The sequence below is a fragment of the Cebidichthys violaceus genome, unplaced genomic scaffold, assembly GCF_023349555.1.
Source record: "Cebidichthys violaceus isolate CVI_PGR_0920_01 unplaced genomic scaffold, fCebVio1.0.p SCAF_23, whole genome shotgun sequence".
Lineage (NCBI taxonomy): Eukaryota > Metazoa > Chordata > Actinopteri > Perciformes > Stichaeidae > Cebidichthys > Cebidichthys violaceus.
Genome location: NW_027176406.1, coordinates 1,317,267 through 1,333,233, shown reverse-complemented (window position 1 = coordinate 1,333,233; position 15,967 = coordinate 1,317,267). Strand labels below are relative to the sequence as shown.

Below are 15,967 nucleotides of genomic sequence, written 5' to 3'. Positions count from 1 at the left end.
AAAGTTTATTGCCCATTAAGGAATAGAATAATGAACATTAATCTCTGACAGGGTGTGTATGTGAGGACAACAAACACAAGAACGACCCATATCTGTTGAGGAAGAGGATACAGAATGTGAAGCTTATTGACCCAGTTCAAAGAGAGTTGTAATAAACATGACAAATCACCTCGTGCAATACCACAGGATAATTTACAGAGATCATACATTAAGAAAGTTCCTGACAAACAGCCATTCAAATTGATTAAGTATGATTAGACAATTGCTGTTAATCTGAGGGAACAATGTGAATAAATGCTCTTTTAAGTTTATGATACGTAGCGCATGAATTTGCATGGATAGACACAGCAAATATATACATAAATATATACTTACATGGAAAAACTGCAGCACAACTTTACTGCTTAAGCCATGGACCTTTTTTTTAAAACTTATTTTCAGCACCTGTAACCCTGTTACTCAACCTAGACTAGAGCATCTCGATCAGGAATAACATCAGTGTAAGGGTTCAAGTTGTCAGGCCCAACAAACAAACAAAGCCCCTGTTGTGGTCAGCGAGAGACGCTTGTTACCGTTCAGTGTTGTGTCTGTTCAATTGTATTTCGTCCTGATCAGTTAACAATAATTCTATTTAAACGACATCAAGTGACATCAGAGCGTGTTGATTGGTTTGGTTGACATACTAACCTACATGGACACCAAAAGTCTCCACCATTCATCTGAACGGGATGTGGATATGCATCGACATTCAACGGAGGAGAGATGGAGACTTGATGGGATTCAGTTTCAATGGAGGCCTGGATGACGAGACATGCAGAGTTTGTGTTATTCAGGTTGTGGAATGTTGTTGCCTCTTGTGATTTTTTTAAAGTGTAGCAAAAGTAAAACATTTTAAAGGTTGATAATACAAAAAAATTGATAATGAATGTATTCTGGCATGAATTTGTCTTTACATATTTTACTTTTATTGCAAGTATGCAACACAAAGGCTGACCCTAATCTTTATATTCTGTGTGTGTGTGTGTGTGTGTGTGTGTGTGTGTGTGTGTGTGTGTGTGTGTGTGTGTGTGTGTGTGTGTGTGTGTGTGTGTTATTGGATTTTTTTCTCATCTCAGCTTTAATTCTTTGGCCAAAGAAAATAATAATTCCCTTTATTTCTAACACAAGACATAAACAGTGCTATTTCAGACAACAGACAAAAAAAGAAAGAGGAAAAAAAAAAGCATTACACATAGAGCATTACACATCATGTCATCATCTTTAAAGAATAATAACAACAATATTAAAACATCTATCCGAGTGATGAGTCCAGGCTCAATGGAGCTTGTACACAGTCCAACAGGAGATGATCCACATTGACCCTGATGCTGTAGGAGGGAGTGCAGTTGTAGCCCGTCTATATGAGAACCTGTCAGTTGAGCCTCTAAGAGCATCTTTGTCTTTTCTAGGTGGAGAAACTGCATAAGATCTATAATCCACTGAATATGTGTCTTTTGCTTCTCTGAGTTAGCCTGTTGTTTGGATAAAGACATGTCCTCTTGGACAACATAGTAGTTGTTAGATGGGACGGTCCAAACAGTTTTCTGAATACCTCTGTAAATGTCCCAAAAACAGGAGTCCAACAAAGGAAGATGATCTTAATCTGAATAAAAAAAACATAATAGATGTGCATTGTATGCACAGTGCTACCTGGCTACCGATCAACACCTGGACACCTGTGTAATATAAAGCATGCCAACGCAGTGGTGTCCAAAATAACCTCCACTACTTCTTTTGGATTCATTGTAACGTGTTTGACAGGTTTTCATGTCGTTGTGTCAAACTCTTGGAAAGCACGTTGCCGGCCTCGTTCTTCTCCCTTCTAGGACGGCTCTCTTTGGCCCAAAATATTTTTGGAATCTGTAATCGTACACCCCTGATGCAGCGAGGGGTCGGACAGGTGAGAACGAAGCACAGATGGCCCGAAAAGTTTGCAGGACAAGTTGTCACTTATGAAAGAAGGGCATGTCTGAAATGGGGTTTTTCCACAGCTAAATGTGAGGACAATGTCCCGCCCTGACTGTGAGAGAGGCTTGTTTAAATGTCGGAGTGAGAGCGAAGCGGATTCAAGCGTAGCAGAATCAGAGGCAGCTGATTAATACAAAAAATAAAAATAAGACACTGGGAGCACACAGATTTAGAAATAAAGACAGAAGTGAAGAAAATGGAAACAAAAGGACCAAGCTTGAAAAAAGGCGTAAAACAGTAACACAGAGCCCAGTGGTGCACTAATGCCTTAGGGAAAGATAGTAAAGATGTGACGTGGGAAGAGGAATTGGAGGAGTTTAAATCCCTGGAGAGAGACGGAGGGATGGAAAGGTCGAGAAGATGGTGGACGCACACTGGCACACACACATCCCATAATTAGCATGCTAACAGGCAGTTAAATGCCCCACACAAAGGCTCACTGTTGAGCCTCGGTTGCTCACTTCGGAGACAATGCACAATGGGAGTCAGTGGGAGCCCCCAAATCACCCTAATAGCCGACGTGGCCCAGCATGGCTTCTCCTATTTTACCATTCCACCGATCACAGTCATTCACTCACTCACTTACCGGCTAATGAAAAGCCGATAGCCTCGAGGCCTGCGGTCACTGAGCAGCTTGCCCCTTCCTCCTCATTTCCCTCTTTTCATCTTTTTCCTCCACCGACAGAAGTGCCTCTCCAGTTCTCCTCAGGTTCAGAGGTCCAATGTGTGGGCATGGGAACAGCGACGAGCTGACAAGACAGGGATGGAGGATATGTAATTAAAGGAAGATCAAGACAGGACGACCTGAAAGGCTAAGTCTCTTGTTTGTCTGAAACTGGGGAGTTTTAACTTGATTACAATCTGGACAAAAATGATTTAATTATGGGGGGAAATGGAGATAGTTTGCATATTGATGTCAGGAAAGTACCCCAGCAAACACAGCTATGAGTGCTTTTTGTCAAAATGCAGTGCTGATATCCTCACAATGTCAGAGGTCAGGACATGCAGTGAGCTGCTCTGCATGTTGATGCATCCCGAAGCACATTTCATATAAGCTGCAATGAGCCTGGTTCTGTCTGCAATGAGGTTAAGCCTCACTGAGCCCTCTGTGAAATTCCTTAGGAGTCTTTATTTCAAGCAGCACCTGAGATTTGCAGTGGAATTACTGCACACGTGCCAAATTCCCCCCCCCGATAGATGCTTCTGATCCACCTGTCAACAAGTCTAATGTTCGGAGGTTTGGTGTCTTCAGTGTCACTCTCAAATTCTTCCCTTTCTTCCTTTGCTTCATTTGCTCAAAGTGACTAAAGTTTAGAAACGAAGTCCACAACATCTCAACCAAGCAGATGCGTCTCCAATGTCTACAGCTGCTTCTCGTGAAACAAAATGTACACAAATTATAACTTAAAAATATTCTCTTCAGGCAATCCTCTGATTTAAAATACAAAAATAATGTCCATAGTTTTCATATCCACATATTGTAGTTTACTTGTGTGTTATTGTATTTTCTGCTATTTTAAATCATTTTAAAAAAAAACTACAAAGAAACTGTGACCTTATTACTGAGACTGGCCAGCAGGGGGTCACAGCCCACTGCACAAACAGTTTCGCCACATTCATTTTGCAGACCTCTGTCAAAGCCTTGTTGACCAGTGAATCATAAAGTCATCAGATCTGCACAGTTTGGAAGCCGCTGAGACTAGAGTCCAAATGAGAAGTCTTACATGTTCCAGGCAGGGATTGTTCACATTGTTTGTGTCTTGCTTTTGACCAACACTACCTCGTAAGCACTTCTAAGTGAAGGCGTCCCTCTGAACCGGGCCAGCCGTACCGTTGTGTTGCATGTGTGTAAGTAACTGTGGCTGTGTTGCAGAAAAATCCGCTAAAAATGCTCCATTAATTTAGTTTGAATAGAGCACTAGTGCACCCGATGGCTTCTTCAAGGAATGTGGAGCTTAGAAAAAAACAACAACTTTTAAAATACCATAGGAAAGGCAGCGCCTCGCTAGAATCACATGCAATAATTTATATACAAAATGTGATTTTTCTAAAAGTAGGTAGAGCACACCTGTTATTCTACCTATACATGATTAGCTGATTGGCTAATTGGCACCAGGTGTGTTGATTTAATCAATTCCGAGCCACTTAAAGCCGATGCCAACCTCCTTACTCCCTCTACTCTGTCCAAACATCGGACCTGGGTGAACTGGGCCTTCTCCATTGCTGCCCCCTCCCTCTGGACCTCCCTCCCCCAGCACCTCAGACATTCTCCGTCACTCGCCACTTTCAAAACTGCACTTAAAACTCACCTATTTAAATCTGCTTTTAACGTGTGAAGTTAGTTATGTATGGGTTTTTTTTGTGCTGTTCATTAATGTTATGTTATCTATTTTGTTTATATTATAATTCTTTTTTGTTTCTGTTTTTACCAAAGCGTCTTTGAGTTCCTTTTTAAAGCGCTACACAAATAAAATGTATTATTAGTTAAGTCTGATCAGTTCAGCATCAGTCATCTGCAGTGTTTATTGAGAATTCATCAGGGCGCCATGTTGTGTCTCGTGAGATGCCACAGCCACCGCAATGCCCCCCAGTGTCAGCAGTCAGCCCGCTCCTCCTCATTCACAATGTTCTTTAGCTTTCACACAACAGCTAAAAACGAATCCAACTTTCATTATATTAGTTATATCATCTTGTTGTGTCTCAGAACATTCTTGAGTTTAGACTTCATGATGCCGGTTTGACTCCTATGCTGCTTCTATGTTACACCGCTAGAGGGAACACGTGGTTCAGTGTATTCTGCTGAACTTTTCTACAATAGAAATGGCTGCAGAGGCATCTAGTGGCTGCATTAGAAAAGAGACCGGTTTTTTTAGCATTGCATTGCATTTAATGTATCTTTTACCAGGTTTCCAAAAGGAGAAACAACCAGAATTATATAAATATTTATTTGCGACATCAAAAGGTACACAAGGAAGAATAAAGTGCTTTGTACGTGAGGTTTTTTTTCTTCTCATCTTATTTCAGTTCAGACAACAGTTTGCTTAGTGCGTCTTTATCACTAGAATTATACGAAGCAGCAAGCAAAGATAGCAAAAATAATCTCTCTGCTACACAAAATAGCATTTACAGTGGGTGTTTTCTTGCACTCAAGTTGGCTCCCCTTCTGTACCCATGTTGAAATATGAACTACTTATACAATCCAAAACCAACATTACAGAAAGACTGTTATACACCGCCAGTCAAAATGCTTTGAGTATTGTATTTTATTCACAATGTTGGGTTGATCCCAAGCAATTTGATGGTAATTTAATTATGAATAACCTCAAATTAGATAATAAAAGTAAGAAAGACAGTCAGCTGTAGTGTACCTTTCTATTTTTGGAGGGGAATTAGGTCAATTAAACATACTGCTCTGTATATTTGTTACTTTTAATTCTGAAGCTGTCTACGTATGTTTTAACAGCTGCGTCTAATGAAGCACTAATTAGGATATGAGGCGTAGGTCCTTGTCACAGCAGGAATCACACAGGTGGAACTAATGACCTTAACGACGGCTCCTTCAGGTGTCTCAGTAAAACATGTAGCAGTGAGCCAGTAGCTACGCACAGGACAAGCAGACATTTCAAGAAATGCTTAAGATTCAAAACCAAGTTTTTGGGGAGCTTCAAAAAATATACTTTCAAGTTTGGAGCACTCAGTAAAAAAAATTGATTATATCTTTGAACAGTTAAACATTTAGAAACTTACAAAATACTTACAAATACATTTTACAGTACATATTCATACAGTACAGCTGTCTGTCACAGGTGCTTCCTTAGAGTTATCTGTGTTACTTAAAAGTACTTGTAACAGATATTTATATCTCATTTATTAATACACTGCTTCAGAGAAAACTTTAAATGTAATGTGCTAATTGTCTTTTGGCTGGCAGTGTATGTTATACTTTGTGTTCTAGATCTTTAGAAGTATCGCAATGAAAATGTGTTACTGCAGTCAGTCTCTCGCGGTCATATTGATTGATTGAAAACCCACAACACTTAAAGCAATAAAACCAGCAAATAAAACAATAACAATAAGAGTTGTAGTATCATCCGGTGCAGCAGGTCGACTGTTCTGATACTTGTACTTTCATATTTAATGGTCTAACAGCAACGTTTGTTGGTTTCAGTTCAGTTTGAACTACCAGATGGGAGAAAGTGCCACATTTGATTATACTGTCAGTAAAATGATGGTATATTTTAGGTACCATCTGCTTATCCTTGTGTGCTGAACCTGCTCCTGCAAAAAATTAGGGCAGCTGTTTGTTTTTTAAATGTCTACTGTTTAATTCATTGCAATTTACCTGACATATACTTGACTTTATCCCCACTGCCCTGTTGTGCTTTATAGTGGCTTTACAACCTTTCTGCTATCAAAGACAATGGGTACACTTTAGGCCGCATGCACCCCAGTTTCCAAGTGATAAATTGGAGGCGTTCTGTGTTTTGCTCCCCTACTCCAGAACCTTTGGTGAACAACAGCAGCACAAACATGACTTAACCTCCCAGTAATGTTTTTGTGATCACCGGCTGCAGCCTCCACAAGAAACAGACCAAGAAAAAAGTGATCCATAAAGTGAACAAAGGATTTACTTTGCTTTACATTGATACATATTAGTAGAGTAATATTAGTTATACTCTTCTTAAGATCTTTGAACTAACGAAATACTACGAAAACATTTTTTTACATTGGATTTTGAATGCAGTGCTGTCTTCCTAAATTGCAATAAATCAAGACATTTAAACAATAAGATATTATCCTAAGGAGTCTTAATCAAATTCAGAAAAATACTCCTCCTGCTACTCTCAGTGATTGCACTTAGAATGATGTTGGGAATGTACTACACAGCAAAATCAACAATAGTTTCTAAATAAAGGGAGGATTTTTTTAATGAAAAGATTCAACCAAACAGGTAGTCTCACAAATGTGCAGGGAACTATTGCAGGCATGAACAACATGAAGATTGTCAGGCATAAATTGAAACAGTGCATCTTAAAAATGAGCTCATTCCTCTTCGAAAAGGAAGAGAATCACCTCCGAACTGCTATTGTTTTCATAAAATCTGTTGTTTACATCCACAAAAAAATGAAATTCTTAAATGAAGTAGAATCTCTAACTGTGCCAATGTCCAAAACACGACTTGAGTTTCTTTTACTGCCATTGGGCTTTCCTTTTGTTATGAAATCTTATAAAAGTCCGTCTGTGCTTTGTCAGAGATCCTTTGTCCTCCTGCAGAATCAGCCTGGTTGATCATTATGGCTCTTCAAGGAGTGCAGTTGCATGTGCCCAAAGTTATTTAGGAATGTGTGCTCTGTTTCAGAATTTCTAATCTCATTGAGAAGAAAAAACAAACGAAAATAAATGTGAAACAACACAGACAAGGCAAAAGGGGTTTTCATTTCTGGACATGCAAATACAAATTTCACCAAGTATACCCTACCCAGGTCCAACTCACTGGAGAAGAAGTTGAAAGGACTTGTGGGTGAAATATAAGAGGGACACAAGACGATCTTTAGATGTCTTGCTCACTCTTATAGGACACTGGATCGAGAGGGATGGCAGTCTGTAGGATGTCAAACTCCATCTGATTGTTGTCCATGTCCAGAACACACATGACGCTGTGACTGCCTGATGTCATGGTCGCTGTTTCCTGGAACATATTTTGGAAGTCTACAGACACTGAAGTCCTCCTCTCCTCTGCCCTCTCCTTCCCCACAATCTGGGAGTCAAAGATGTCATCCTCGTCCTCCCCGCAGCTCAGCGCCACTTCGTTCTCGTAACAAAAGGCGCTCAGCGATCTGGGAATCAAGTCTTGGGTGGATCTATAGGCTGGGACGGGAGAAGTGGCAGAAGAGGCCCGGCTGGCAACCTGGTCGAGCTCTTTGGCGCTGAGGTGGGGCGTTGACGGTACTTCGTAGGTCTTGTTGAAGCGAGCGTAGTCTACCTTGTAGCGGTCCTGGTCCTCAAAGATCACAGACTCAAACCTGTGACCCCAGAAGACCTCTCTGGCAAGGTAGGAGCTACGGAACTGGGTGGTCATGGCCGTGGCCTCCACCATCCCCTCCAAGATCACGACAATCTCAAAGTCATCTGCCTCCAGATCAGCTCGGCTTAAAGTGTACAAGGGGCTGTCTTTATCTATCTCGTGGATTATAACCAGAGGGGATACTAGAAACAGCCTGTCCGTGCCCTCATCGTAGCCCACATTGAGGTCCATCTGCTCCAAGGGGATGAACTCTCCCTCAGCTGTGACGTAAGAACGTATGAGCTGGGCACGGACATGAGCCTCCACGATGTGGCTCTTCCGCAGGTTGCCTACCCTCCACATGAGGCACAGCTTGCCATCGCGCAGGGCGATGACCGCATTCTTGGAGAACACAAGGGTCTGGTTCCTCTTCTTGGGCCGCGCCATCTTGGCCATGATGGTGCCAATCATGAAAGAGTCAATGATGCAGCCCACAATGGACTGGACCACCACTGTTATCACAGCGAGAGGACACTCCTCGGTAACGCAGCGCCAGCCGTAACCAATGGTGGTCTGGGTCTCCATGGAGAACAGGAGCGCCCCGACAAAGCCGCGGACATGGAGTATGCAGGGCATCCTTTGTGTCGGCCCTCCAGATGTGTGTCCAGAGGTGGGCCCGTGCAGCCCCGCCACCGCCAGCCCGTCGCCCTTTCCAGACGGTTGTTCGTCAAAGTCCCCATGCACCAGGGAGACGCTGTAGAAGATGATGCCGAAGAAAAGCCACGAGACCAGGAAGCTGGCGCAGAACATAAGCAGCAGGTATCTCCAGCGGATGTCCACGCAGGTGGTGAAGATGTCAGCTAGGTAGCGCTGCCTCTTTTCATCCATGTTGGTGAACAGAACGTTACATTGTCCATTCTTCTTTACAAACCGGCTCCGTACTTGGCTGGAGCCCCTTGTCAGAATCTTCCCGTTGTAGTTGTTCATCCCTCCTCGTCCCCTTGTGCTGGGCACGGCAGCAGAGGCTCCCGACCTCCTCCTACTGTCTTCTGTCTCTGTGTGGCAGGGCGAGTGCAGTCGTTTGTTGAGGGAACTGTGGCCGTTATAGAGTCCTGAGCTGGAGATCTTCTGGCGTGCCTCTTCCGGTAAAACGTCTGACACAATGTCGTACCTGTCAGGCCGACAGAGAGGAAAGTTGGTATCTGTATCATTCAAATTGTAATGTGCACAAAATGTAGGAATAATTTATAGCCAGTAATCTCACTGATCCCTGTGTACTTCCTAGTGTACCATTTAAAGCACACAAAGACACAATGCACCCTCCCATAGACAGCGACAAGAAGATAATACCTGACTCATCAGGGATACAAGGGTCGGCAGCAGTATCAAATAGGAAACTGCCTCATAGTTTAGGGGGAAACTCCTCAATAAACAGTCATAAAAGATATATTTAATTCCCAATCCCAATCTCCCAATCTACTCAAATTGACCAAACTCCCGGTCACCTGAGTGTATCGATCAACCTAACCTGTCTCTCTCCTTTATATGGAGGATTACCATGCAGCTGGGAAGGTGAGTTCAGTTAAGCTACATGAGAAGGATTGCCGGTCATCACAGATTACAGGATTATATCTGGGTCAGTGTCAGTCAGACAACCTGTTTTGAGATGAATCAATATGTTACCTGTTATATATAGATGAATGTCAACGCCATCATTTAATCATTCATGAACTCACTGATCAGATGTTTGAAAATGTTTGAGAGTTTTTGACTTGCATACATTTTCTCCATGAAATCAATCTTTATTGTTCCTTGAAGGGAAATTTTACGTGGGCTTTAAAACACCACACAAAGAAAGAAGACAATAAGACAGTTGGAACCACTGCACAAAACCATAAGACAAAAGGAAACCCAAACTATGAGACATCCAAACCCTGACAACAGAAATGAAAATGAAAATACTATGTTAATGTGGAAAGCTAATAATGTGCATACTATTCAAAATTCAGTGTATTGATGACTATTAATACAACAACCTTCAGTCTTCTTGTTCTCTTATCAGGCGATCTGTTGCAGCTGGCTGAAGACAGGAGCCGGTCAGGACAGTGTAGGACGGCCTTGGCCTTTCTAAGGATGTGCTTGCTGTAAATATCCCTGAGCCGGGCCTGACTCACCCCGACTAGATCACCAAATTAGCAAGGCCATTCTTACCGGCCGTGTTAAGAGAACCTTACCAAAGGAACAAATGGTTTCTGTAAAGCATCGGTTGTGACGCCCTTTAACACTGTAACTCCCACACAAATTAAATTGATTAATATATATAACAAATCAGAGCCACTGTTTAAAACAAACAGTAGTTCCAGGATAATTCTAATATCTAAAAATTGTGCAGTAACACTAAGCATAAGATTCAACAATCTGCTGGGAATTGGCACTTTGCCACCCTTTTGTCTCATTTCTTTGTCATTTGGGACAGATGTTAAACTGACTTCAGTGATCTAGGTGGCAAAGGAATAGTAACGCAGGAAAGCTGAAATTCAAGAGCAGATTCAGGCCTTTATAAAAAACTATATTCAGAATATTCAGCTGAGGATTGAATCGTTCACCTGTTGAACCTACTTGTTCCCATGGCACCAGTGGTCTCTAGTGCGGGGCCTGGGTGGGAGGCCAGACTCTGTCCTGCTCCCAAAAGTCAGGTCACCACCATGGAGGTGATGCTTTTACCACTGAGAAGACCACTGCAGGAGAGAGGGAGTAACAGAATCAGTCGCTATCGGTTCATGTAAAATCACCATCATCTAATTAAAGGGGGGTTTAACTCGTGAAAGTACAGAGAGCTTTTGACTGAGGGAGGCACACTTTAATAATTGCACAACATTTCCTTTTTTAACTTTTATGAAAACCCAACCTTACACGGTATCATCGCATTTCATCTCTTTATGTAATGTGGGTCTGTGTTTCTAGTCTGCTTTATGTGAGCTAAAGATGTGGATAATAGGATTCTGCAGAGTTTCTTGAGGAACGGCGACCGCACTCTTGAGAGCAGAGTTGTAATGTTGTATGTGGGTGTAAGTGGCGGTTTTACATTTCACCTACATGATGGACACATCTGGTATCATAATTATAGACAAACCAAAGTGTTTATTTTGGTTACACCGTAAGATTAAGCGTATATGTGCACTTCTCTAACACTCACTCACACACACAGAAACCAATAAACAATACACTCTACTATGAAAGGATTTATTGAAATGCTCTTGTTGGCAGTTGTGTTTCTTTCTTTACACCTTAAAACAATCTCGTTTAAGAGTCAAAATGAGCATCAAATTCAAACTCATTTAGATGCTGTTCACATGGGATTTTATTTCCTGTAAATCTGAGATATTAGTACGTTACTATTGAGATATGCTCAATTCATTCTGAAGGGTATGCCCTCGTAGTCTGTAAATCAAATTGATTTATAAGTGGTTGGAACAATATTTTTGGTGCAAACAGCAAGTTGGAGAATTATTGATTAGAGTTTGAGTTTGAGTTTGAGTATCAATATCAATACATGTGATGAATTTTAATCACGTGAGCTTCTTTATGTGAAGACAACTTTTGATAAAATCCATGAGTTCACTTGTGATTGAGAGTCATCAAACGTTCCCAGATTTGAGCAGATTTTTTGTTTGTCAAAAAGGTTCACCAGAACTTAAAGCCACAGATGGATTTATGGTTTTTAATGAACTGATCTACGATATAGTCTAACTTTTATTTTTATGGAAAACATAACAACCGTATGTAAGTCAGGCTCTTTGTGATTTCATAGGCACAAAAACCTAGAAATGTGTTCGGATATCATTTGATCCCTGTATAAACAGCGAACAAACAGCTTTTCTGTGACAAAGTAGAAACTCAACAACTTTTTTCCAGGAAGGCCTTAAATCTTAAACAACATTAGCACAGCTTAAGTGTTTGTTTTCTTATTACAAAAACTGTCTGTACAGAAATACAAAGAAAATCCTGTCACATAATCTTTCCTTCATAAAACCTGTGCTGTAAAGCAGACAGTAAATCCAAGCTGAAGCCTGCAGTGGTAGCTGTTTGTTTTTTTCTTTATGGATTAAATGCATTCGTAAGGGAAGGAATAAGCTCAATGTAAAGTGACTGAACATCCTGAAGAGAGGAGGATCTGTATCTTCATTTTTTCTGCAATGACACACACACATCCATATCTGTATTTATTCTTGTATATGAGGATTATATTTTCATGTTTGGTTTTTGGTCTGTCTCCATACAGATGCAGCTGTGAAATATCCCCCACCTCCAAGCTGTATCTATTAAAGGCTCCCCATCCATCATCAGTGGTGTCTCCCTCTCGGTGCAATGGTTTTATAACGTGTAATGAGGCCGGGACGGGCAGAGCGCAGGCATACGAGACACACACAATACGAAACCAGTTAATGGCCACCATGCAGGTAAAACTGGGACTTTCAGTGAAGCCGGTTTCCATAGGAACACGTCTCCTGTGGCATTTGGGGGACGGAGAGAGAGCATGTGGAGAGAGTCACCAGAGGCATTGTGGCGAAAAAGGGGGGCGAGTATAGAGTATTAAGTGCTCTTATAACATGAGTCAGAGAGGGAGGGAGAGAGGGGATGAGAGAAAGTGCAGCAATGCAACGTCGACGTTGAACTTTAAGTAGATTCTAAAAGAGGGCCAAGAGGTGACTCTTAGTGGAGACATTTTTGATTACTGAGTGACAACGAAGATGAGGATAAAAGACATCTGTGGTCAAAGACTTGGGTCAAAAAAGCATTCTCGAAAAGCTTTTATGTTTTGCTCTATCCTATTTATCTTCCTAATAATTTGACCAAGGACACTGAGGGCAAGAGGAGTTCATTAATTACACAAAGAACTGCATCATTTTTTCCACAGTTTATACCTCTGTAATTATTACTGTTGGTTGTAAATCTAGTTGAGATTTGTGATCATTTTTGTCTTGGAGTTGGGATATAGAAAGCAGTAGAAATGAATAGAAGGATAAAGTATGTTGAGATATTGAAATATACAGGATTGTGTCCTGAAATGATTAGTGAATTGACAAGAAGAAAAAAAAAGTTCTTAAGTGAGTTAAGTGACTTGCTTCTTCCAAAATCAAATTTGGACTGTTGCTCGAACAAAACAGGCAACTTTAAGACGTCGCCTAAAAGTATTTTTTCACATTTTCTGTTATTTTATAAACTAAGAAATGTTTCTATTGATTGAAGAATGAATCGTCAGTTGCAGCCCTGATTCTGTGTCTTTGTATGAAATGCACTTTCTCATGTCCTGCCTTTGCAACCACACTGTATATTCATTAGTGTTTACACTTGTGGAAGTATTTCACCGTGTCGCTGCGTCACTAACTCTTCCCTAATCTAGTAAATTCCCAGATGAATACTCATAATCTGTTGATCTGAAATAAGAAAGGTGGAGTCACTTCCTGGAAATTTCATGACTGTTAATCCCAAAAGAGATGGAAGACGAAGAAAAGAAGCTTGGATGGGGGGGGGGATTAAGATGCAGTGTCCACTTCCCCTAAAGCCTCTGGTAATCGGCCCTCATGAGACGCACTATTACAGCTGCCACCACAATAAATTCTACTTCCTGTGTGAATACCTGCACGTTATGGTCTGGCAGATATGGCAGCTGTAGTGGAGTAACTATGCAAAGTGGTCTGAGTCACTTTTCATGATATGCTGGTTGTAACTGGTCATAGAAAAGAGCAAATAAGCCTTACTGTCAATGAAAGGTTTGTATAAAGTTACTCAATGCATTCAAAGGCAATTTATATAACCTTAACATGTTTTGTTTTTTTCTTCTGAATCTGACTGTCAAGATGATTGTTTAAAACTACTGGCAGAATAATAATGTTATGTAAATTCCGTCTTTCAATGGAAGCACATGTTTAAAACATGAGTGATGTAATTCACCCAAGTGAAGGACCTGCTGAGTCCGTCTCTAAAGTGACTCAGCTCTTTGTGTTGGGATACTGGGACTGTGTGTGACTGTTTTGAGTCAGTCCATCAATTCCACTGAGCAGGTTCACTTTACTTCCTCCTTATTTTCTTTTGTAGAACTGGCTTGTATGACGTGAACACTAAGCGATACATAACCCTGGTTTCACCTCTGCTCGTCACGAGCCAACCCACAGAGCAGAATGATTCCCACGCTACCATCGCATCCCAGACAACCTCCGTGCTGGCCTCATTTCAGATTTCTCTTTTTCCCATGTTGTCCATTTTTAATCTTTGCAAAACATATTGTATTTCAAAGTTCACGTGATAGATCAGGTACAATATGTCCAACTGTAAATGATCCACTGAAAGGGAACATTTATGACACTAATGGACATTAACATTTATTTGCATTTAATTTGATGGTGAAAGTCTTTCTTTCTCAGGAGTGTCGGTCTGTATTTCCATCTGCAGAGCTGAATGATCTGACCCTGATCCTGAATGTTTGTTTACTGGACACACACAGAGAGAGAAAGGCCACTACAATTACAGCTAATCATCATCATCAGCAGCAGCAGCAGCAGCAGCAGCAGCACACTAAGTCTTCTTTTGACTGTCTACAGTTGGTCAGCAAATACCTGTTACCTGAAGGTACACAGTGCTGCTGCTGATCAATTTGGGCTTAAATGTATTTATTTATCTTAAGAGTCCTGCTCGATGCTGTTTTCATGAGGTCGTCTGAATAAAAGACAAGATTAGGTCAGAGCCACATGATTAATGTAAGATAGGTCAATAGCTTTCTCCTCAACCATCTTTATTCTACCTAAAAAGATCACTTCATACCCAGGTTCCCCTGTGATTGACTTATGTTGGGATGTTTTGCTTTTTTTGTGAATTAAAGGATTTGTTAAGGTTATTTATTGTGATTTTCTTCTTTTTTTTTTGTATTGATCCAAGCCACAAGCTGATCATTTATACTGTCTGTGTTCCCTCTCTCCCTTTACTCATTCTTTTCCTTTCTTAAGGCTGCAGAAGCCGAGATTTTTCTCCAATTTGACTTTAAGATGCACAAAATGAATACTAACCGACAAAAGTTGAAAACCAAGGAGGGTTCTCTAGTCATGTAACATGTAAAACAACAAAACAACTTTTGTTTGAAGCTGGTCAACAGGTGCACACCAGCTCCTCAAGGTATGGAGACTTAAGGATGGAGAAGAGTGACTGTTCACTTGACCCCCCCCCCCATCCAGCAAGTTATTATTGTGTGACACTGAAATACGATTTGAACATAAATGACACTCACCCTGAAAGTTAGTTGTTGTGTTCTGTCACTTGGTTGTAATTTGAGTCCCTTGTACTTCACTTCTCAAAAATCCCACTTTCACTGTCCAAGGCAAAAAGGTCCCACATCCTTAGATTTATGTGGTCTGTGAGATTTTCTCTCCTTTCTTCACTCTCTCTCTTTTAGTTTCCTCTTCATCGCTTGTTCATTCTTTCATCCCCGTTGCTTCCCTCATTGAATCCGTTATTGTCCTCTGCTGCCTCCTCCGCTGACTATAATCCCGTCTGTGCCGTGCTCTCTGTGTACTCGTACACCCCGGGCTGAAAATGCTGTGTCAATCTCCCCTCTGGGTTTGGAAGGGAGGGAGGGAGGGATGAAGGAGGAGAGGAAAAAAAGAAGAGAAATGGATAAATGAAAGGCAACGAGAGCAAAGGAGAGGAGACTACAGGGGGGGGCTGCCACTTTGTCTGTGCGCTCTCAGCATGTGTAGGTGTTGAATATTGCCTGTAGTGCCCATGTAAGCAAGCGAGAGCTCGTTTGAGTCATGATTTCTAGGCCGACTCTCTTCGAGGAACAACGGAGATGATACAGTAACAGGTGAAAGACAAAAGGAATACGGAGGCTTGGAAATAAAGCGGTCGAGTTGCCATCATCGTTTGAAAACTGTGAATCACCACGCATACAGTGACACAGGC

At 41.3% G+C, this 15,967-nt stretch overlaps 1 protein-coding gene across 1 annotated transcript; it reads right to left on the bottom strand.

Moving 5' to 3' along the window:
* Positions 1-4,938: 4,938 nt before the first annotated feature.
* kcnj4 (potassium inwardly rectifying channel subfamily J member 4) lies at positions 4,939-15,608 on the bottom strand. The gene is made up of 3 exons (XM_068718908.1): positions 15,294-15,608; positions 10,618-10,749; positions 4,939-9,182 (listed from the first exon to the last, which is right to left on the bottom strand). Exons 2-3 carry the CDS (start codon positions 10,638-10,640, stop codon positions 7,559-7,561), a joined length of 1,647 nt encoding a protein of 548 aa, XP_068575009.1. The 5' UTR covers positions 10,641-10,749; positions 15,294-15,608; the 3' UTR covers positions 4,939-7,558.
* Between the last annotated feature and the right edge of the window lie 359 nt (positions 15,609-15,967).